Source organism: Micrasema longulum, unplaced genomic scaffold (genome assembly GCF_059751315.1).
Source record: "Micrasema longulum isolate JH-2025_06_02 unplaced genomic scaffold, ASM5975131v1 h1tg000740l, whole genome shotgun sequence".
Taxonomy (NCBI): domain Eukaryota; kingdom Metazoa; phylum Arthropoda; class Insecta; order Trichoptera; family Brachycentridae; genus Micrasema; species Micrasema longulum.
Window position 1 is genome coordinate 21,361 of NW_028277934.1, and position 22,551 is coordinate 43,911.

Here is a 22,551-nt window from a genome sequence, read left to right on the forward strand (position 1 = left end):
CATAGAGGAGGTCATTTGCTAATTATTGGAAATTGTTTTCCGTAGCTAAAGTTGTATAGTTTGGGAGATAAGTCAATTTTTATTTTTCCAAAATTTGACCTTGAAGCATTCAGAAGTTTTGGTTTTTTCATTATTTTAGTTTTTTTTATCATTTGTTGGTAGTCATAAACATTTGTGATTAAAATACGTCGGAACATCCCTCAAACTAGAGTTAAATAATAAAATATTACGCTTTAAAAAAAATAAAACTATACCATCAAATTCAACCTGAAATAAAAAAATAGCTACGGTGTTCCAATAATTTATTATACTTTATATTAGTTCTCTAGTTTGTCACATTTTTTGTTTTTTAAGCGTAATATAATATTATTTAACCCTAGTTTGAGGGAAATTCTGACGTATTTTATTTACAAATGTTTATGACTACCAACAAATAATAAAGAATACTAAAATAATGAAAAAAAAAAAAGTTCTGAATGCTTGAAGGTCATATTTTAGAAAAATCTCAATAAAGTATAAAAATTGACATATCTCTCAAATTATAAAACTTTAGATAAAGAAAGTGAGGTCCAATAATTAGCAAATTACCTCCTACATATGCGAATTTGCTATAGCGGGTTCAGTTCTAGTCACCCTGTATATTAAATATCCTAATATTAAAAGGTTTCAGACATCTTAAAAATCACATAAAAGTAACAAAATAAAAGACCATTTTATACGAAGATCTCAAAATTGCTGATTTCCCTTGAAGGTGGGTTGGAAAATACCTCGAAATAGGCCAGCATTCCTTTGGTGGAGGTGTAGGCCCCGGCGTCTCCGGGCCCCTTGGCCCTGCTGCCGGGGAGGGAGGAGGAAGCGTCCTCCAGCTGAAAGGAGCGCCCGAACAGCGGCACGCCCAGGACCAGGCGGGACCGCGGCATGCCGCGCTTGAGCCAGAATTTCACCGCGTAATCCTGTCAAATCATATTAGTCACGAATCGGGTGAACGAGTTAATCATTCGCTACTAATTAAGTCAACGAGTGAGATATTCGTCACAAATCAGGTAAACAAGTAAAATACATTATAATATTTTTAATTGAATCGGCATTCACACGAGCGATGTCTTCCCACACATTAAATCTTGGACTTAAATATTACAACTTCCACTTATGTGCTAAATTTTAAGAAATAAATTCGACTTAATGTCCTGTCCTGTCCCTCATTGATCATGTTTTCATATCTGTAGTTTAGATAACTATCCACTCATATGCTAACACCTTAGATAAGGGTGGAAAAAACCCTCCTGTTCTAAGTTTCACTGATTAATTTGTTTATTTTTTGTTTAGACTCTATGATATTGTGAACAATATTCTGTGTTTACTATATTAGTTTTATATCACCTGTCGATGGGAGGAGTGCTCTCCCGAAACTATAGTTGTGTTCTTGTAAAAGAATAAATTGTGTAACACTAATAACAAAGTTGTATTTTCATAATAATTTTAAATACATTATATTTAAATCGAATCAAAATCTGCATACGCGCATTCCCAGTATATGCTTATTGCGCATGGCCACAATTTATTTCCAAACCGAAAATATTTTGTTAAATTACCTACAAAGTTTCTGGTTCAGAATTCCATTCTGATTTCTGACCAGTATTTGGTTTGTTTTCTGATATGGAGATCCAAAAGAGGTAAACCAATTGAAGACTGCCCATAAGTATTTAAATCAATATTTATGTCCACCTCGCCAGGAATCGCACCCGGGAACTTAAGTATTTAATTTTAGATTCTGGTTCTATATTTCACGGACAGAATTGCATTATTTATCCAACTCTTAAGAATCTATCGGCATTCTGTAGTCGGTTGACTTTAAGGTTCTTTAAGAACTCACAACGTTGTAAAAGGAGTCCGTAGTCGCTGCGTCAGATGGGCGCGGGAGAAGCGGAGAGTGGTGGTCGGCCACGGAGCAGGAGTCCCTGTCAGCGTGGAGGTCGTAGGCCTGAAGCGTCACCCAGTGCGCCAAATCCCCTATGGCGGGCACGTCGTAGCCATCCTCCACGCGGAATCTGAAACCAAACGTTATCTGCTTTTATATCGCTCACAAAATGGACAAACGCTTAAATGGCAGTTCTAAGATCGGAGAAGGGGTAATTAAATGGTAAATATGTTACAATTTTGAATATTCTCTTCTCATTTATACTGAATATTAATATGATTAAGTACATTAAAAAAAACTTATATGGGAGCCATTTTTTAATCGTTGTAAACTTACCTCGAAGCGGGGACAGCCAAGCTGATGAGAAGACTCTCAGCATCGAACACTTTTCTGATTTCTTGAAGTAACAGAACCAAGTTTTGCTTATCGTCAACATTCCCTCCCAAGTCTTCAGCTCCTATACAAACGAAAAAAATGTTTTTGTTGTGTTAGATGATGATGGAAAATGTTGGATAGAAATGAGAATACTCACACAATATGCCTAGTGCAGTGAATTTAATAATGGCAACATCGGGTTTTAAAAAGGTCATACGGATTATATGAAGTAGACAGTTATGCATAAAACGTGGAACGAAACGTTTTTATTTCTTTTTGATTTATTAAGTTAGTCCATGACATCTTAATAACTAATATAAACTATTAATATAATTTTATATTGTTTTTATTTTGTATAACTGAACTCATTATTATGTTGTTAAAAGAAACTTATGCCGTATAATTAATAAGTAAATAAATCAAATAAAATTAATAACATTACTATTTTATATCAAAATTTATCAAGAACATATTTTTAGTAATTTATTTGAAATATTTCAAGTCTTTCCATTTCTTTTATTTATGAATCACCTTAATAAAGGTTTAGTTTATTCCGCACCCATATTGACATCTTATTGAGGGCAGGAGACATGGATACTTCTGATGAACTCAAATTTATTTTAATCTACTTATTATTTATTGAACGTGTCAAAAGTAAGATCTGTGGCTAAAAAGCCATAGATCGATGGCAGTGCTCGCGCCAAGAAACCAACCTAGCGTTTTCTGTCACAGTTCATAATACTGTGCAAGATTATTACACACAGAACTCCTTATAGCGGAATCGTTTGGCAAATCCAGAGAAACGCTATGGAGTTCATCAACCGCATCCTCGCCATAGATACGACAAGATCAAAGAAACAGAAAACCACAAAAGGGCCACAGGGCGCGGTCACATCGTTAGGTTCATGCAGTACACATCGTTCAGTCCAAATCTAATTACAAAAAAAAATATGCATGCAAAAATACGCGGCGCCTTAAAAATATTTTAAGCAATTTTCGTAGCACGTTGCTAGGCATGTTGCGGTTTGAAAACTGTCTGGAATATTAAAAATATTACTTTGCTTTGGAAAATATTGATTAATATCGAATAACTGTCAAGCCATCGTTTTAATAAGTAATTCAAATGAGGTACTAGAAAATATTTTCATAAATAAATATTAAAAACTAACGAACGAAAAACTCTAGTCATACCAGATCGGATGCAGATGTTTTTTTTATGTTATTTTTTTAATTTTCTTAAAATTGTTATTATTTTTTATTTGTTTATTTTTCCATACATATATTATTTATATAGAAATATAATGACAAAAAAAAACACTAGAAAAATACATCTAAAATTAAGCTAAAACATAAATTGGAAAAAATGCCCACAAAGACTTCAGCGTCTGAGCGTGGGCCATTCCTTTTTTAATTATTAAAAAGTTTATAGCATATAAATGGCGATGTAGGGATTTCTAAACACTAAAACTGTCTATTTTTCTTAATTAGACCTTTTTTCATGTTAATTGGCGCTCAAAGCTCTGCACCGGTACACAAATTGTGTCATATTTGATTTAAATATATATTTATATATATCTTGGTCATTTGTTATTTATTTATTTGTGACACAAATGATGTCTTCCGCTTTCAGTCCAGGGACCGTGAAATTGTCTAGTTAATAAAAAAATATATCTTTACGTTTTAATACTGACTATTAATTAGCTTGGTCAGCAATTTCCCACCGTTTTGTGGATATTATCCATAAAGTAGGGTTAGATATTAGCAAATAAATACCCCCAAAAAGTTTTGTTGAAAAACAAATTAGCTATTGCATTAATTTTTTTTGAATCTCAAAAACACATTTACGTGCGGTTTTTTGCTTGTCCGAACGGTTTTTGCACGCTTTCACGACACAACCAAGCATTTCGGTTTCGAATTGAATGTCAAGCTCGCGTCGAAGCCCGGCTGGTGGTTAAAGAACGACTGAATACACGAAAGGCAGGACTGAGCGTTTGGGCATGAGTTAAGCGTCATAATTTTAGAGTATTCCGGGTGCGTCTTTGTTTATCAATATGTAGATGGTTTTAATCAAAATCACCGAACCTGTACCATGGTTACATATAAGCATTATAAAGTAAAGTTTTGTAAGGATACTAAATAATGTTTAATCTTAAGACGAAATGGGGTCCTACTTTTCTTCATACAAACGTATTCCCGTATTTTCTCTCTAGATTATGACACTAGAGCAGTTATTTTTTTTACACACTATAGATATTTACTATCGGCGTGTCCTTAGACAAAATGCAATAATTGATATCAAACTTTCAATTGTGTTCATTTTATATATACACAAGTACTTACTCAAATCTAGCAATAGCAAAGCATTGCCGGGATCAGCTCGTTTAAAATAAACATAATAAAAGAACCTGGAAAAAACATGTTAGGTGTTAGTGATTATTATTAACACAGTAAGTTAGATTTGATATAGGTGATTTTGTTAAAAAAATGTTTTGTGACTGAACGATGATCCAATATTTGTCTTACTAGTCAGAAAATCCCATTTTATCCCTTAAGGGGTAATCACCCCCAAGTTGGGAACTACTGAGCTAGGTCAATTATTAGATGGCCCTTAGAAATATTAGATGGCCTATTAATAAAACCGCGCGGTTCGGACTGACCCGGGTACTGCCAGTGCAGGTCGAGGCCGTCGAAGCCGTGCTCGCGGCAGTAGGCGGCCGCGCCGCGGGCGAAGTGCGCGCGGGTGCGCGGCAGCGCGGCCAGCCGCGACAGGCGCCGCGCGTCCTGGCCGCGCCCGCCGACCGCCAGCAGCACGCGCAGCTCCGGCTGCTCGCGCTTCAGCCCCGTGACGCTGCGGTAGCCACCTGAAACACGACAAGAATAGAGAAAGAAGCCCTAGCATCTATTGTACGTACAACCACTCTCAATGAGGAAGCTCAAGCGTTTTTTTTAAAATTGTTAACAGGCTATCAATTTAAGCCAAAAAACATATTTTTATTTTTAGGTATCGTTTTCATTGCTACGATTTTTTTAACGAGAAAAGGACAATCGAGACTAATAAACCATGGACTGAAATTATACAATAAATTACCAGACAAAACTAAACAAAAGACTCAGACAACCATTACAAAAGATGTTAAAAATATTATTATTAACAGTAGAATGTGAATTTTAAAAGTAAAAATATTTTGTTAAATGTATGTAACCCGTAAGAGTTTATCAATGAAAATTTTTAATAAAAAAAAAGGTTTTGTATTTTTAATTATCCGCGCTTGACGTCACTAGTTCTCATCGGTGAGTTGTCCCGATTGGTAAGTTGGCTTCCCGGAAACCGCAAATCTATCACATCACTGGTTGATTTAGAAGATCTTGTGACATCATTTAAAATAGTGAGCTCATTTTTTAAAAATAATTAATGTTCATTTTTTCATACATTGTAAATTGTAATGAAACTTCAGAGTAGAGTTATTTGCTCTTATTTTTACCCCATGTGAGAAAATATTTTTTCACCCAATTTCCTGTAGCACTGAACTTCCTCATTCTATCAGTTGATCGTAAACTATGTATTCGTGGAGACAGTACATTATTTGTTTGTTTATTTATTTTTATTTTATTTATAAGAAAACAACTGCCATTGTTCAAAAAACAATATTTACATATTAACTAAAATTATAGGCCAATTATAATTTTCTATATATAAATAAATACAATGCAAAAAATTAAGAAAAAAAGAGTTCCCGTGAAACGCCACTCCGTATAATCATTTCATTTGTGAAAATAAAAAATAAAACAATAATAATAATAAAGAAATATGAAAAGATTTTTTTTGACTGTCTTAAAAAAACCTTTCGTAATAACTCATTATAACTCTCTGAATGTTTTTTCGAAACACAACTTTGCCACACTTTGATTTCTATATTTTCGTAATGATAGGCGCCGTGGCGCAGTTGGTTCAACGGCCAACTGTGAAGCTGGCGTCGCGGGATCGATTCCCACCAGTTTCAAGAAAAAATCCAACAAAGATTTTTTTTTAAATTGCTCTTGGTGTTGTGGTGTATTATTCATAACATCCTTCCACATCCTTTCTTTCCTGCTGCAGAAAAGCTTCTACAACAGAGGCATAGCGGGTTAAAAATAAATGTAAAAAACAGTTTTATTTTATTTTTATGAATCATTCGAATTGTAGTGACATGAAAAGTTTAAATATGTTCCCTCTCTCTAAATCCACACACAAACCCCCTCTCCTCTCTACTTCCGTAGCCACGCCCACTCTACCATCACTGTGAAAATTTTATATATGTCATGTTATTTTGTAATTAACCCTGAAAAAGGCATAGTATTGTCGAAACCAGTTGGTTGTCAAATAATAAAAATAAAAGTGGTAGGTGCATAAAAACAATGTGATTTTATTTTAATATATGAAATTATTACATTAGCTTTTATGTTCCGGATAATTACCTAAGACAGCACCAGCATAGACTGTTTCACATTCCAAGATACAGGACCAACTTGCCAATGGTTATGCCTGTTGGAAGAGCTATCTTTATGTTGAACATTATTACTTTGGACGTTGACATTTTTCACGTCTGTGAAGGAATTTTTCGTTACAAAAATTTCTTACTTTTTTAACATAATATTCTCTGAACATTATGTATACTCATGTGTTGTTTTTATAAACACCTAATTTTACGTTTTTATTTTCATTATTCATATATGTTTGAATTAAGATATTCCATTTTGTCATGTACATATATATATGAATAAATAAAATTAAAAATGAAACTGCGCATAAAATTATAGAGACATCAACTTATCTTTTGAGGTTATCCCCCAATTGCGCCAGTTCTTCGCACCTTCGTAAGAATGGAAGTGCTACTCAGCCAGGCCATTAGTCATTGATCGGTGTCAACGAATAAGGCGGGTGAAGTAGGACTTGAGAGTTTCCAATTATGTTTTGACTGGCTACTGATAGTGACTTTTTCGTGTCTCTCCTCGTATTGCAGCCGTCGAAACTATGTTTATTCACAAATATGTAGCCGCAAATATTTTTCACCATATCTTCAAATATCAACTATTCCATCTCTAAATAATAGTATTTTTTTATCTCGTCTCGTCTTACCTTGCACGATGTCGTACTCGCGGTCGGCAGGGACCAGCTCGAGCTGGTGCGGGTCCAGGGAGGCGAAGGCGTACAGCGCGTGCGTGCAGGCCGGGGGCAGCCAGGCAGGGGACAGGGCCAGAGGGGCGCGCCGGTGGGCGGCCCAGCCCGCCACATAGCACGCGACTATGGGCCCCTCGGCGCTGCCTCTGGCGGCCGCCCGCCCCGCGGGGCCCTGCACCAGCTGCTGGTAGCTGTTGTCGATGCGGAACCTGTCGATCGGTCGTCTGAAAGTAAAAATCAAATCTAGTCATCACAATCGAAAGATCACAATCGTAAATAAGGATGAATATAGCATTTACATATTTTATGAGTAGATTAAGGGAAGGATTACTCGAATGGTTCGGTTATGTGGAACGCGTGTATGATGAAGAAATGACAAAACATTCGAAGACCTTGTTTCAAAAACCGCAAATGTCACAAACTTGATAAACTAATAACACAAACTAAATAGACAATGGCTAACTCTTTAATCCTAATGACAATAGTATTGATAAAATTTTACTGGTCAGTCTGCATGTGATAGGCGGCATAGTGGGGGTCCGCCGCCGCCGGGGGCTGCTTGTTTAGGGGGCGCGCTGCCCCGTAGTACTGCAGGCGCTGCGACCCGGGGGGCGCCGGTGACGTCAGCTGCGAGAAGTGCTTCCGTATCCCCTCAGGTAACTGTATAAGGTAATGGCTGCTACCGAAGTCCTGCAATTTTTTTGTTCATTTCAAATTTCATTTGTTATAACATTCACTAATCTTTTAAATAATTATTAGTTAATATTAAAATATTAATCCAAATAAAATACATCAAATTAAATAGTTTAAAACAGGGGTTCGAACTGTCAGTGGGGTCGCAGTGAGTCACATCTCGCTGGAGGGTGTGATTTTATAAAATGCTGCAAACGCCCAGTTGCATTCCAACGGCAACACTACTGACTAGTCCGACTCGTTAGCGTCCACGTCGGTAACGGTGTGATCAAGTGATCACTGCAGATAACGAGAAGATGAAGGGCGAGTTTTTGGCGCCTCCAAACCAGAACCAACCAGCTAAGGGAAGGTAACCCCGACAGAAAAATCCTCCAGAGAAGGGAACGGGAAACCACTTTGGTCATATTTTCCCAGGAATCACTATGGCGAGTGCATCCAATAAGCAGTCGTCCTGGCTGCGGAATATAAGAGTAGCGTAGGACCGTGATGCTTTCGCTGTATGATCGCCAACGCTGGGGAGACCTGACAAGGCACCGCAAGATGAAGTTTAAATCATAATAAAATATAAATCATTATATATAGTTGCAAACATAAACTAATATGCCAAATAATAAAATCATTAAAATTAACAGAATATAATAATAATTTAAGGTAAGTGAACTATGTAAGGCTGAGACATGCATTATCGACAGAATCAAGAAAGGGGTGTTGCGTTGGTTTGGACATGCAGAGCGAATTGTCAGGGGTAGAACGGCTAAAAGGATCTACGATGCGAATGCTGATGGACGCAGAGAACAAGGAAGACCGAGAAAGACTTGAAGATGGACGTGTCAAGAGTAGGAATATTCGGTGTGCGTGCATGAGAAGATGTATGAATGTAGAGGAAGCGAGGTCTGTATGCAAAGACAGAGTGATGTTGCGTTATATACTTTTTTGGTGATGGTTTGTTTGTTTGTTTATTTAAATATGGTACACTAAGTGATTATTGATATGGTTAATAATTTTTTTATAGTAAAAGTAATAAAACAAAACATCAAAATGCATAAAAAGGAAAAATAAATAAGACAATTGATATTGTTTCAGCATTTACTTTGTGTAAAAACAAATTGAATTTATTTAAAATGAAACTCTTTGTAATTTTTACCACTTTCTAGCACTAGTTTTTCTGAATTTGCTAATCATATTATGGATACAAACCATTCGTTTCATTCCCACAAAATTAGACTTTTACATTCTGTCGAAAATAAAAATATAACAATGATTAACTTAGAAAATATTATATGCAAAAATTTAAATTCTGAGAAAACTTGAATTAATAATACTTTATTCCAAAACTCTTTACCCCTGCTATCAGTATTCCCCATAATTAGGACAACCCCACCCCCTCCACCAAACGTTGCCTTGCCCCTTCCACCCGACCCTATCAGTACCTAAATCCTAATTGGTGTATATATTTTAGTTTATATTTACACCTGATGATGGGTAATTCAGAATACCTGAAACTAGTTGTGTTATAATATATTAAACTCTTATGTGGTAAAAATTACAAAGTGTTTCAATTTGAATAAAGACAATTAAACATTTAAGTTAATTTATATGTTACCACATTTGATTAAAATGACCTATTATCACCATAACAATATAAAATGATATTTCTACAGCATCTGTTTTACGTCAAAATAAATATATTTCTCAAACTCTTTCTGCTTCTACGTTTATATTTTATTCTAAAAATATAAACGTAGAAGCGTACTGTAAATATATAATAACAGCCTTATCTCAAATTTTAACGGGATCAATATTTAGTTTCGTGTGAAAACAGTTTGATCTAAGAGTATTATGCACATATTTTTTTATTAAAAGAAAACATCAGCCATTACTCGGACTTAAAAATCTTTTCGCCGGCTGATCCGTACGGAGTGACCCCAGATTAGCCTTCCCTCCTTTCTTTTTTCAAACAAGAGAAAATAATTACAATATCAAAGTTTACAAAAAAAAATAATATTAGGTAGGTACAGTTAGATGAAATTATAATGATTATTTTCAATTAGGGTTCTAGCATTTTCTTTCAATTTGTTAAGTGAGGAAATATAATATATCGATTTCAGTAAAAAAGATGTATAATTATTTATCATTCTGGGAAATGACGCATGTTTATTATTATTCGTGCTTGAAATACCAACATGAAACAATTGTTGCAGCCGAGTTGTACGATGAGGGATACGAATTTTAATTTTCTCAAGCAGTTGAGGGCAATCTAAGTTGTTATTGCATATTTTGTAAAGGAAGACGGTATCATTGATGACTCTTCTAGATTGTAAGGTGTCGATTTTGTGATGGACTGTAGCTTCTTCATAGTTATGGAAATGCAAATATTGACAATAGTTTTGGTGATTATTTTTTTTTTAAATTCTTTCGATTCTTAAAATACATTTTATTTTATTTATTTCGAATACAAACAGATGTACAGGTTAAATGAATATTTTTTTTAAAAAACTATAAAAAATGTATACATGGTAGGGCCTGCCATCCAATTATATGTATTCACTAAATAATACTGTAATAAAGCGACGACGGCTTGAAGTTTAAACTATATAAACAATAAATATACTATATATTAAAATAAGACAAATATGGACTAACAAGGAGATAGTGGAAAGGAAAAGAAGGAAATTGATAAGGAGTGGTAAAGGATGATTGAAGGAAAGTGAGAGTGGAAAATTGCATTTGATTTAATGATTAAATGAATTATGAATGAAGAGCATGAATCAAGCCTGTTAATTCTCTTCTGTACATATTGTATGGAGTGTACATTTGGAATATTGGGGAGACCAGAGGGTGGAGCAATATTCAAGGATACTACGTACATATGCAAAATATAATGTTTTTAGTGTCTGTGGATTGTTAAAAGGCTTACGAACTCTTATCATAAAGCCCAATATTTTGTAAGATTTGCGTACTGTCTTCTCTATATGTTCTTCATATGTCATTTTTAAAATCTAAATATACACCAAGGTCACCAATACAACAAATAGGTTTATAATATAATATAAACGTATAAAAAATGTAGCCATCAGAAGTCTGTAGCATCTCTTGTTGAATTCGACAAAATTATCAATATGATTTTATGATCAAATAAATTATGTTGTGTCCTAACTTGTTTTTTAAACAAGTTTAAAATAGCAAATTCTTTAATCGTACATAAACATATGGTAGTATGATGTACGTTTATAATAATCTAAAAAAATATTATTTATGTCGTATTTCACACCAAATTTAAAAGATTAACATGATTTATTAGTATGGCGTCCGCAGTTCAACGGCATTAATTTAAAATGTGCGAATTATAAAACCAATCCAAATCGCGATAAATACATGTGGCCATTGACTCCGAGGAAATCTATTTATTATCAATAAGAGCTAAATACCACAGTTTGGTACGCCCACGTAATGCTAACAGAGTATTACACATTACGTGTATCGGAAAAGCTTGTTGCGATCAGTAACAAACGGCCGCCTTAATCTTGTGTTTAATGTTGTTTATGCAAAGATCAAGGTTTGTGGAGAGATCATTCTGGACCAATAACTCACATAGTGGGCTGTAGACTGTGGAGGGTGAGAGTGTTATGTACGAGTATAGTGTGTTGACAGAAGAACGAGAATTATGTCTCCTTTAGAAATAACATCGCATATAAACAATGTCCTGCCTAGTTAAATCTTTTGCGTTTTGAAGCCGAATTTGAAAAAAGACCTATTATAAATAATTATTACTTATTATTATTACTAATTATGTTCAGGATTCTGATATTTGCAAATGTCAGCTTGAGGAGGAAGATGCAAACCGTATTGTTTTTGGATGCCCAATGCCAAAAAAATTATTTTTTTATGTGACGTAAACTCATCCCGATGATTTTTTAAAGTTTAGAATTTTTCGAAAATTTGATTTTAAACAAAGAAATATTAGCGTTCCTATTATATACCCAAATATTTCAATTTCAGTGGCCATTTTCAACGAGTTGTAAATAACTCACTATTAAAAAATGTTCTAGGCGCTGATCATAAGACTAAAGGGTTCTACCTAGATTACATCTAAATGTTTGGTTACGAAGATTTTTTTTTGTACAGTTTCAATTCAATTAATGTGAGTTATGTTATTAAAAACGGAGTATGGAGAAGATGGTTTAATCGTGAATTAGAGGCACTGTATGGCGAACCCAACACTGCGCAATTCATAAAATAAGGAGATTACAATGATTGAGCCATGAGCACAGAATTAATGATAATCGTACACCAAAAATGATTTTTTATACCACTCCGGAAGGCAAACGAAGCAAAGGCAGACCAAAATTAAGATGGCTGGATAGTGTGGAAAGTGACATTAGACCGGACGAACTGAAGAAGAGTCGCAGGATGCAGGGAGGAATGGAGACAGATTCTAAAGCAGGCCAAGGCCCACAACGGGCTGGAGCGCCACTGATGATGATGATTATGTAATGTGTTGACCAGACTACACATCCAAATCAATTCGAACTAATGAATTGTATAAATATGGTGTTGTTGTCTAGTATTATATTTGTGTATGTTAGCTCTTTTGGTTAATGCTATAACATCGTCTTGTATGTTTCCTAATGTAAGTTTGTGCACAATTTTAGTCGTCTTCATGTGTTTTATGTCAAACTGGTGTGATTTTCGTACAGTTTGAGTTTACTGTCGAAATTTGTTATTACCTGCTGTATCTTGTCGGGGGGCGCCTGATGCCTGTTGGTGTTCTGCGCCCACGGATCGATGCCCAGAGACTCCAGCTCGTCCGTCAACGCGAACAGGGCCGAGTCGTAGGCCGGAGGGCGGCGCTCCACGGCGTCCCTCAAGGGCAGGCGGGCTGCCCCCTCCGCGCTCTCCTGCCGTAGGTACCTACAAGTATTCACAGTACAAAGATAAGCATTTGAAGGGGATTTATCATACACATAAAAAATGAGGATACACACGTCCGAAGTTCAAAAACTGCTCTGTCACAAAATGAAACAAGATTCACATAAAATATACATTTTAAAGAAAACACTTTTTATGTATACCAACGCCAACGCCACATGCAAGTTAAATGTTTATCAGCTAAAATACACCATGTTTCGGGTATTCAAGTAAACTCTGGGTTTATATTTACACCCGATGTGTAGGAGATCATTGTATAACACAGTTATGAATGATGAAATCAGGCTAAAGTGCAAACCTGATAAAGGTTGTCAGGAAATAATCCTGAATAAATAGACCTTTAATTATATGTACTTCTTGCATAATTATTTATTATTATAAATAATTCAATAATGAAGTAAACTCTTTTAACATACTCTCCGAAATTAATTTTAATATCCCCTTTTGCGTGACAGGAAATAAGTAGTATTTATTCCATCTGCCAGTCTGTAGCACTAACTATGAACAACACTCTTCCCTCTATTGTTCTTGCTCAAACTATAATTATTTTATTTCGTCTATCTATATGTTATCATAATTCAGATAAGGTGCGTATATTTTCAAGGGTAAAAAATCAATTTTGTATTATTGATAGGATTAAGAAAGGTCACTGAGATGGTTTGATCATGTATAGCAAGTTGATGACGAAAGAATGGTTATACGGATATATATGGCGAGAATGAATGTTTATGTAGGATGAGAACGATCAAGACAGATGTGGCATGATCAGATAAACCAAAATCTCGCCTCTGGTCATTTCAAAAACAGACCCAACCGAAGAGCATGTAGATGTATTAATGTGGATGAAGCTAAGAATGTATCAGGATAGACGTGAGTGGTGGTCCAACCCCTCTGCCTACCCTTGCGGAAAAATAGCCTGATGGAAGTAGTAGCAGTATTTTTTCTAAAAGACTTTACTCACTTGGGTGGGATGCTCTCAACGGCTGACCGGAGCGGCAGGCGCCTGGAGCCGAACTCCTCGGGAACCGCCACACGCAGGGCCGCGCTGTGGTCGGAGAGGGCGCCGGGGGCGGCGGCCGACACCTGCGGGGAGCTCTCCACCGCGGCGCGGCTGAAGGGGCCCGGCGGGGGTGGAGCGGAGCGCGCGGCCCGGAGGCTCTTGCCCTCCGCCAGGGCCAGGACGAGGAGGCCTAGCGCTAATGCTTTCATACCCTGAAAGAAGACAAACATCTGACTCGAGTCGCATAAACTTTAGGTACCAAATTAAACAGAAGAATTCTTCCTTTTTGATTTCCTTTTTTGAATTTTTTTACGGAGAAGCTGCTTTCAGGTACATATTCTGAACAAGAAAATCGAGCGAAGAAGAAGTAAAGTGGTTGGCGCATTCGCTCACTATTTTTGAGGTCCTGGGTTCAATTCCAGACAGGTGGACGTCAAACATTGATTTTAAAGTTTTTTAATGGGTTGTTCAAACTACAATACTTCATTGTTTCTGGATTGGCCCCGAATGCGTAAGACTGATCCCCCTACATTCACGTAACAGATTTTCAAAATACGCTGCATTTGGTTTACCAAAGCATTGCCCTATGCACTACTGGGTGCCAAAAGGGGAACAAAGATGATGACCTATAGTATATAATTGATGTTTAAAGCACTGACTTTGTGTTTATTCATTGTATAATAAAAAATGTATAAAAGCGTTTTGTTTTTAACCACTTAATATTTACTTAATATCTGACCGGTTTCAAAGCTACGCAAGCTAGGTACAATGACAAAATTCAGTGGTTTTTTTCTTTGTTAAGAGCCTATTAAACTAAACCAAAAAAAAATGTATCGTATTGTTAGCGCCATGATTTTTTAATGAATTCATTAATTTATGTTTATTGTTGGGCACACAATGTTATATTGGTATAATACAATGATATTATTACATGAAGCGTTAACCCAACGCAGCACCAATTACGTACACAAAATAATATCATATTTAATACAATTTCTGAACAGGACAACAAAACGTGACGAGAATATGTACAACACGTGACTCTATTCGTATTGGTATCTCCATTGTTGCGAATGAGAAGTGTGGCTTATGGAGTGATGTATGTAAAATGTGGTGTTTGTTTTTTATCTATGGTAGATTTAGTATTTTTGGTCTTTGTTTTTTATCTTTGTTTAATTTTTTAGAGGATAAATATTATTATTGTCAATGAGACTCCGCTTCCGTTTATAGCGGAGAGCTGAGTCGTTAAATAAGTCAAGATCGTACATTTTGAAAAATTACCAAACAGTCTTCCTAATAGAAAATTCTGAGCTGCTCTAGTGTTCACAGGTCCTTGTCAGTGAGTTCTGCTGATTGGTGAGTGGTTTCTGAAAACCTGAAATCTTGATCATCTATGAAAGCATTTTTGAGAAGGGAATATGGAAGTAGGTATTTACAGGGCTTATGATCTCTTATTTGCTGGTTCTTTTACTTCACACCTGCGTAACATTCACAATTCTCCCTATGTTTAAACATATACATTTCCTCAACTCTTCCTTCTGTTGACTTTTGTGAAGAAAGAGCTGAAACCTTTATCATGCTGGCGAGATTCATTCGGCTGAACTGTTTCACCTGCTAGGCAACGCCTGAAAACCATTTTTCAGTTAGTTTAATCAATAATGTTTTGACCTCGGAGTAATAATATGTGAACCTATAGAGAAGCCTTATCACCATGTTTCATAGACCGCAAGCGATGTTGGTTAACAACCAATTAGTGGCCATTTTGTTTTATTTGACAACATAAACATAACGATTCGATCGGATGCTTTTGTAAGCTGTTCTTGGATTTGTTATTTGTTATATTTGTGCTATTTTCCCATGATTTACATTGATATTTGGCATTAATTGTCCCGACACGTGTATTATATTGCTTAAAAACTTTCCTTTTATCAACAAATTTACTTCAGATACTATTTTTTCTCAATTCGGGAGATAAATTTGTGAATTAAAGTATGTTTACTGTTGATAATGACATTTGATTACGGGCATGTCGGGGCCGCACTAGACATCCATATAAAGTTTGAGTTTTTAACAAGTAGAGGTCAAATTTTACTCGAAAATAGAAATGTTAACCTTGAAATCGAATGACGTGTCCAAATTTCAGGCCGCTACGACACGCCATTTCGGAGATGTGACGGACAAACAAACAAACTCAACTCAGGACTTTGGTTCCATGGAGCTGGGGTTTATGTCTCAATAAATTTAAAATTAATATATTGTGAATAAAATGAATAAATAAATAGAAAAATAAACACACATGTATTTTCAGTTTTATAAAATATAGGCAAGTTTATAAAATAAATATAGGCAAGTTTATAAAATAAATATAGGCAAGTTTATAAAATAAATATAGGCAATAGTAGAAAAATAAATTGGAATAACCCTGCAATAATAAATACACTGGTACATATATAAATGTATTCCAACAGAGAGGAAAAACATTTTTGAGAAGGGGAATATTGAAGTCTAGGCATTTACAGGGCTTATGGCCTGTCATTAGCTGGTTTAAGTGGATATATTTAAACATTGTTGGATACTCATACATATTAAAAAATATTTACAATGCAAATAAATATCCATTTGGCAATTCTCGACCTGAGTATGGCCCATTGTTTTGCTGCAAACTGTAGGTTACTTAATACCCAATAGTAATAGAATGGTTTTCCTACGTTTGGGCTCCTCTATAGCTTGGCGCATTATTACTCTGAAGTTTTGACCATGTCCAAATGTTTGTAGACGGGCTGCATTTCCTCCTCGTCTAGACTTCCATAATTCCTTCACAAAAATGTTTTTAAAAAAAAAAAATAAAAACAAAAAAGACATTTAAAAAATATATATATTTGGAAGTTCAACAAGGCAGCATACGTTTTGTAAGCAAGCATTGGTAACATTCTTCATATACGAGTATATCTTCAATTTCAGAACTCCACTATATTTCATAAATTATGTCAAATAAGTGTGTAGCGTAATTAAACCAATTTGTCTAATAATAAAGATTGAGTTAAATATAAGATCAATTGTTTTTCAAAGAAAAGAAAAGAGAAAATAAGAAGATATAAGAAGTAATGAAAGAAACTAAGATTAATTTACAATCAATTTAATTTACAAACATACACAAAACATTGTTGAATCAATATTTTATGGTATTCGACTTGCAATTTTATTTGAATTGTTCATTTGGGGTGTGCTTAGAACTTGAACAGTGCAATTCCTCACAGCTAGTAAAATGTAGTTACAAACTTGTACCAGAAACTCGACAATCGCGTATAGTTTTCATCAGCCCGGGCACGGAATGAAACGTATGAACTCAGTGAAAAAGATTCGACAGTCGGAATCCCTGAAAAGTGCGGCTTAAAAAGATTTTTTCCCGTTAGGTTGCTTCGCACAGATAAATTAAATTTCCGATACGGCCGATAAAGATAAAGATATCGTACAAATAAATTGTTCCGGGCTCGCGAAATCCAAACTGGTTCTAAGTAGCAATAAATGCCAACCGCGTGTTTGGTGTCCAGCGTCCGGCGTAATGTATTCAGAAAGAACACCGAACAACACAATTTAATATTATTACAGCTAAAAGGCTAGAGACGTCTGCCGAACTAGTTTTATTAATTTTAATAATAAGGTTCCGCCGTGTAAAGATAAAATATTACGTATTAACCTAACCCGTCATCATTTTTTTCCATAAAGGACAATGAGCAATTTTTGTACGTAACCTGTTCCTAGAGCAGTGGCGAACGGAGATTTTATGTTCAGGTAAGCTATTAAAAATTTTCATGAACTTGTGCCTACATAGTACATAATATAAATAATATATAAATTGATGGCCTCGTGGTGTAATGATCAGCGCGTTTGCCTACCGTTCAAGGGGTCTGGGGTTCGATTCCCGACATGTGTGACATGAAATATTTATTTCAAGGTGTGTTTTAATATCAGAATATTTCTTGTATATTCATATTCATATTCCGATATTCAGGACCAACCCGCCTATGTTTATGCCTGTTGGAAGGGCTACTGCTATGCTGAACAACATTGCTCTATCTGTTTCATGTATCCAAAGGGGATTTCCGGAGCAGGATTCTCCTACTACTTTGACATGAGTCTCTTTCTTTTTTATAATATTTAGGTATTTAATTTATTTTTTATATTAAGAATAAATGAATTGAATTGAAATTGAAATTGAAATAGTCCTGGTATCTGAGGCGTTAGACTGATCATCTTATTTTCATGTAACAAAATGGATCAAGATACGCTGCGATTGGTGTACCAATGCAGTGACTTATGCACCATTGGGTGTGGAAAGGGAATGATGAAAATAAATTGATTTATTTTCTGTGCCATACAACAAAATCTCTCATCTATGAAATCAAATCAAACGATGATTATTAATGACTTCGCGATATATCAAAATTATTATATGGCTATGTTCTCCATTATTTTAGTACATAACTTGTATAAAAGTTTGTAAAAAATACCACAATGAATTCAGAAGATATAATTATTATTCCCTTTACGATCGAAATGTCGACTGGTCGATTTGGTCTGTGATATGACTGCATGAAAGTAATAGTGGTCATTTGTCGACTGTATCATCTCAAATAAAAGTAGCCCTTAAGACGAGACACTGTTTTTTCTGATGAATCGCAAATCACGAATCTTTAAATAAAAAGTAAGTAAAAGCTTACTCTAGAAGAAAAAAACCGTGACTGGATTTAAGATGTTCAAAATATAGTGTCATTTTTATGACGAAATAAGCTTGAATAATTTGCTAATTTCTTGGCTCGCCGCTGACGCTGGGCGCGTTTTATTAATATTTTTATTAATATTTAGAGAAAAATACAAGCGGTAGCAATAATTTACAAGAAATAAAAATTATTTGTTTGTTTTTCAGGCATCAAAGATACCGTCAAACATTATTATGGATAGTCAAATATAATTGTAAGCTGCGCATAATCGCTTATATAGACGATTCGCCTCTGCCTTAGAGTGATATATATTATAATTCCAAATAAAATTAGTTTTCATTATTAATATTTAATTATATGACAGCCTAACCCTTTAATAACTTTAGTAGAATTTTCGAACTTTTTCTATTTGAATTATATTATTTATTTATAGCTTAAAAACAATGACGTATTTTTCTGTTTTTTCAAAACTCTAATATGAGTTAACAAATTTCAACAGGGATAGAGAACATTTTAGAGAAGGAAACATAGAAGTCTAGGCATTTACAGGGACCTATCATTGGCTGGTTTAAGTGACCACGTTACACATTCTGTACAAAGCAAATTATTGAATGATACCTTCATGAAATACAAATGAACAGTGAAGTACCCTATGCACCATTCGGTGCGGAAAAGTAATGATCATGATGAAAAAGGCTCAATAATTAGTTATACAACAAAATGAATTTACTTTATTTTATATTCACCCGGCCTTGTGGTGTAATGGTCAGCGCGTTAGCCTACCATGCTAGATGTCTCGGTTTCAATTCCCGACATGGTTGATATGCAATATATACTGGACTGGTATTATTTTTTTAGACGAATATTTCTTTTTTATTAAAAAAAAGAAAAATAGCTTTGATTTTACGAATCTAGAAAATATCAGAGAGTCTAGTTGGCCTGGAGGGGACATGATATATTTATATTACGTTTTCGTATTTTACAACAAATTTAAATTGATTTATACGCTGCATTACCTATTGGTTCCTTGATTGAAATAAAATTGAGAAAAGAAATACGCGCACTCAATAATCGTAGAGTATATTAGACTAACGCCGTGAATAAATAATAACGTTGTGTTTTGTAAGAAGTGGTGAGCGTAGATGTCAAGGACCGACATTGACATTGAAATATAATTTAATTCTTTTGGTGACGAGTGTCCTCAGGGTCATACGTTCAAATACCGCTGATTTCCTCGAATTAAACGGTTTTGGGAGGTGGGGAAAAATTGTATCAAGGCAATAAGTCCGCCCTTATAAATATGTATATGTTTATAAAGTGCTTAAATAAATAAACAGCAATAATTATATTTTATCAAGCTAATTCAGTAAGTGAAATAACTAATATTATTAATATTAAAAGCATTACTTTGTGGTCAAACATTTTACTAAACGTTATTAAATATTTGTATATAACCACTGACCGATTTGTCTATGTCTACCGGTTTCGAGATGCATCCGTCTCTTCATCAGGACACCAATTAAATCAAAATGCTAAACCCACTATAAACCTTCACCAGTTGCACAAAAATATAGAACCAACACGACATGCGTTTTAATAAGCACATGCACTGATTAATTTATGAAAATATTATGTTGTTTGAGAAATAGTTTTAAAAGGTAGTGAGGATGGAGGAAGGGGGTGAGTTTAATAGGTTTAGGGTGACCATTACAGTGGAACATCGTATAAAGGACTATATTGAAAGGTTATTTGATTATAAAAGAACATTTTTTAAAAAGCTTTCCTAATGTGAAATATTTATATATTATTTACTTTTAACCCTTTATTATTTGTATGTAAGATTTCAAATCCTTGTTTTTTGTTGAAGTCACGATTTAAATTGATTAGGTAATTTGCGAATTCAGAGAAATTATTATTGTGAAGACACCTCATAAGTTCTTTAACACGAATATGAAAATTTCTTGATGTTCTTCCAACGTAAAATGAAGGACAAGAATTGCATTTTGATTGGATAACCTCTGAATTATTTAATAAACTATTTTATTACAGGAAAAAAAGCTTGGTATGCATAAGCAAAGCAATAAATTACCGGAACAAGATACGAAAACAAAAACGATAAATAATATTGTAATATACTTTTTTTGAATGTGCATTCAAAACTTTTTTATTTTATTTAATAGCCTTAATAGTTTTACATAACACCCGAGACACCCTCTGTTTGTTGTACCAATGCAGTGCCCTATGCACCCTAAGGTACGCATAGGAAAATGATGATGAATAAACAGGTTTTTGGAGAGCGCCAAAGCTGATTACTCATTATCATCAGTAACAGTTTCATATCGTGAATTTGAATAAATCACACACAACAAATAATGGTAGGAAGGCGATCCTCGCTCCAGCAAGTCGCATGTCGGCCGGAGGCGGCTGTGTTCGTGCGATGTCGTGTTGCTGAAATGTCGCATTACCGTTAATGGATTCACAATTCACAATTCGCAGGAGACAATGAACTCGAGGAGGCTGATGGAAATACAACAGGACCAAGTAACGCCGAATTTATGCCATAGTTTACAGGGCGCGCGTGTTGCCAACTCGCCTTGTGTTCACCGAACCGTTCAGCGCGTTGCCAGTGTCGAACTTCCTATTTCTCATTATTGTTATTATGTTCTCCGTCTCTGTAGTAATTTGTTAATCCTTACAACTCCCCAGGGGGTGGAATCAAGTCTTTGTTAGCGAAAATTTGTATAAACTCAAAATATTCTATTTTTTGTATGCAAATATTCGCATATTTTATAATACTAACTCGTACTGTACACGTTATGATCAGAGATAGAATTGCGTGAACATTAAAAGGCTGGAAAATACATGAAAAATACTAAAAATATGCGAGTAAAATGGTAAAAATATGCTACCTAGTTTTCCTTTTTTATTTATTGGTCAAAATTTAAACAATCATTGTTTTTTCAAATTAACAATAACGTGTTTTTCTAAATTTTATGTTTTAAGGTTGTCTTCTATGAGTCTCTCGATGTAACTACTCTACAAAAAATAAAATAACCCAATGGCTTACTAAGTTAGGAAGAAATGAAACTAAAAGCTTACTAAACTACATCGCAAGGTAAGTAATATTAATATTATCCACGACTATTTAAACACTATTTAATACAAAGACAGTAAGGATAAAATTTATATATATATATATAAGTATGTAAGGGTGTGTATGTGTATGTGTATGTGTATGTGTGTATATATATATATCTGATAAATCAACCACGACCAATCTCTTGACTTTTACCGTCACTTTTTCTAGGGGCCTGGAGAAAAAAAAACAATTTGATGTGATTTATATCGATTTTTCTAAAGCTTTTGACAAGGTCGATCACCAAATACTGTTGACCAAACTGTTTTCGTTTGGAATTCGTAATCCATTGTTATTTTTCTTTAATCAGTAAAAGAAAACAGTTTATAAGGGTAAATAATTACATCTCAAACAGCATTAATGTATTTTCGGGTGTACCGAGGGAGTGGAGGGCTCAAATTTTGGTAGGGCCGCCGTGGTGCATATTTTGCTGAAAAATATGTACATATAAAATGCCGTGTAATGCCGCAGTTGCATTCCATCAGTAACACTACCAATAGTCCTACTCCCTAGCGTCCATAATGGTCTCTTTGGCCCCGCGAGCCCTGGGCAATGTGGCCACTGGCATTAACATCAGTGCCATAGCAGATAGGGAGAGGATGAATGGCGAGTGTCCGATTT

At 34.9% G+C, this 22,551-nt stretch overlaps 1 protein-coding gene across 1 annotated transcript in view; it reads right to left on the reverse strand.

The window, feature by feature from the left end:
• LOC148279254 (putative chitinase 10) overlaps positions 1 to 22,551 on the reverse strand; it is a gene marked incomplete at its 3' end in the record, with an annotated part of 75,737 nt that overhangs the window by 21,324 nt on the left and 31,862 nt on the right. Inside the window, exons 3-10 of the mRNA XM_088230234.1 lie at positions 14,035 to 14,285; positions 12,872 to 13,055; positions 7,954 to 8,141; positions 7,410 to 7,675; positions 4,951 to 5,154; positions 2,255 to 2,375; positions 1,874 to 2,048; positions 768 to 953 (exon numbers count right to left, since the gene is read on the reverse strand). Of these exons, the coding sequence (XP_088086360.1) occupies positions 768 to 953; positions 1,874 to 2,048; positions 2,255 to 2,375; positions 4,951 to 5,154; positions 7,410 to 7,675; positions 7,954 to 8,141; positions 12,872 to 13,055; positions 14,035 to 14,285 (1,575 nt within the window). The remainder of the gene's footprint in view (positions 1 to 767; positions 954 to 1,873; positions 2,049 to 2,254; positions 2,376 to 4,950; positions 5,155 to 7,409; positions 7,676 to 7,953; positions 8,142 to 12,871; positions 13,056 to 14,034; positions 14,286 to 22,551) is intronic.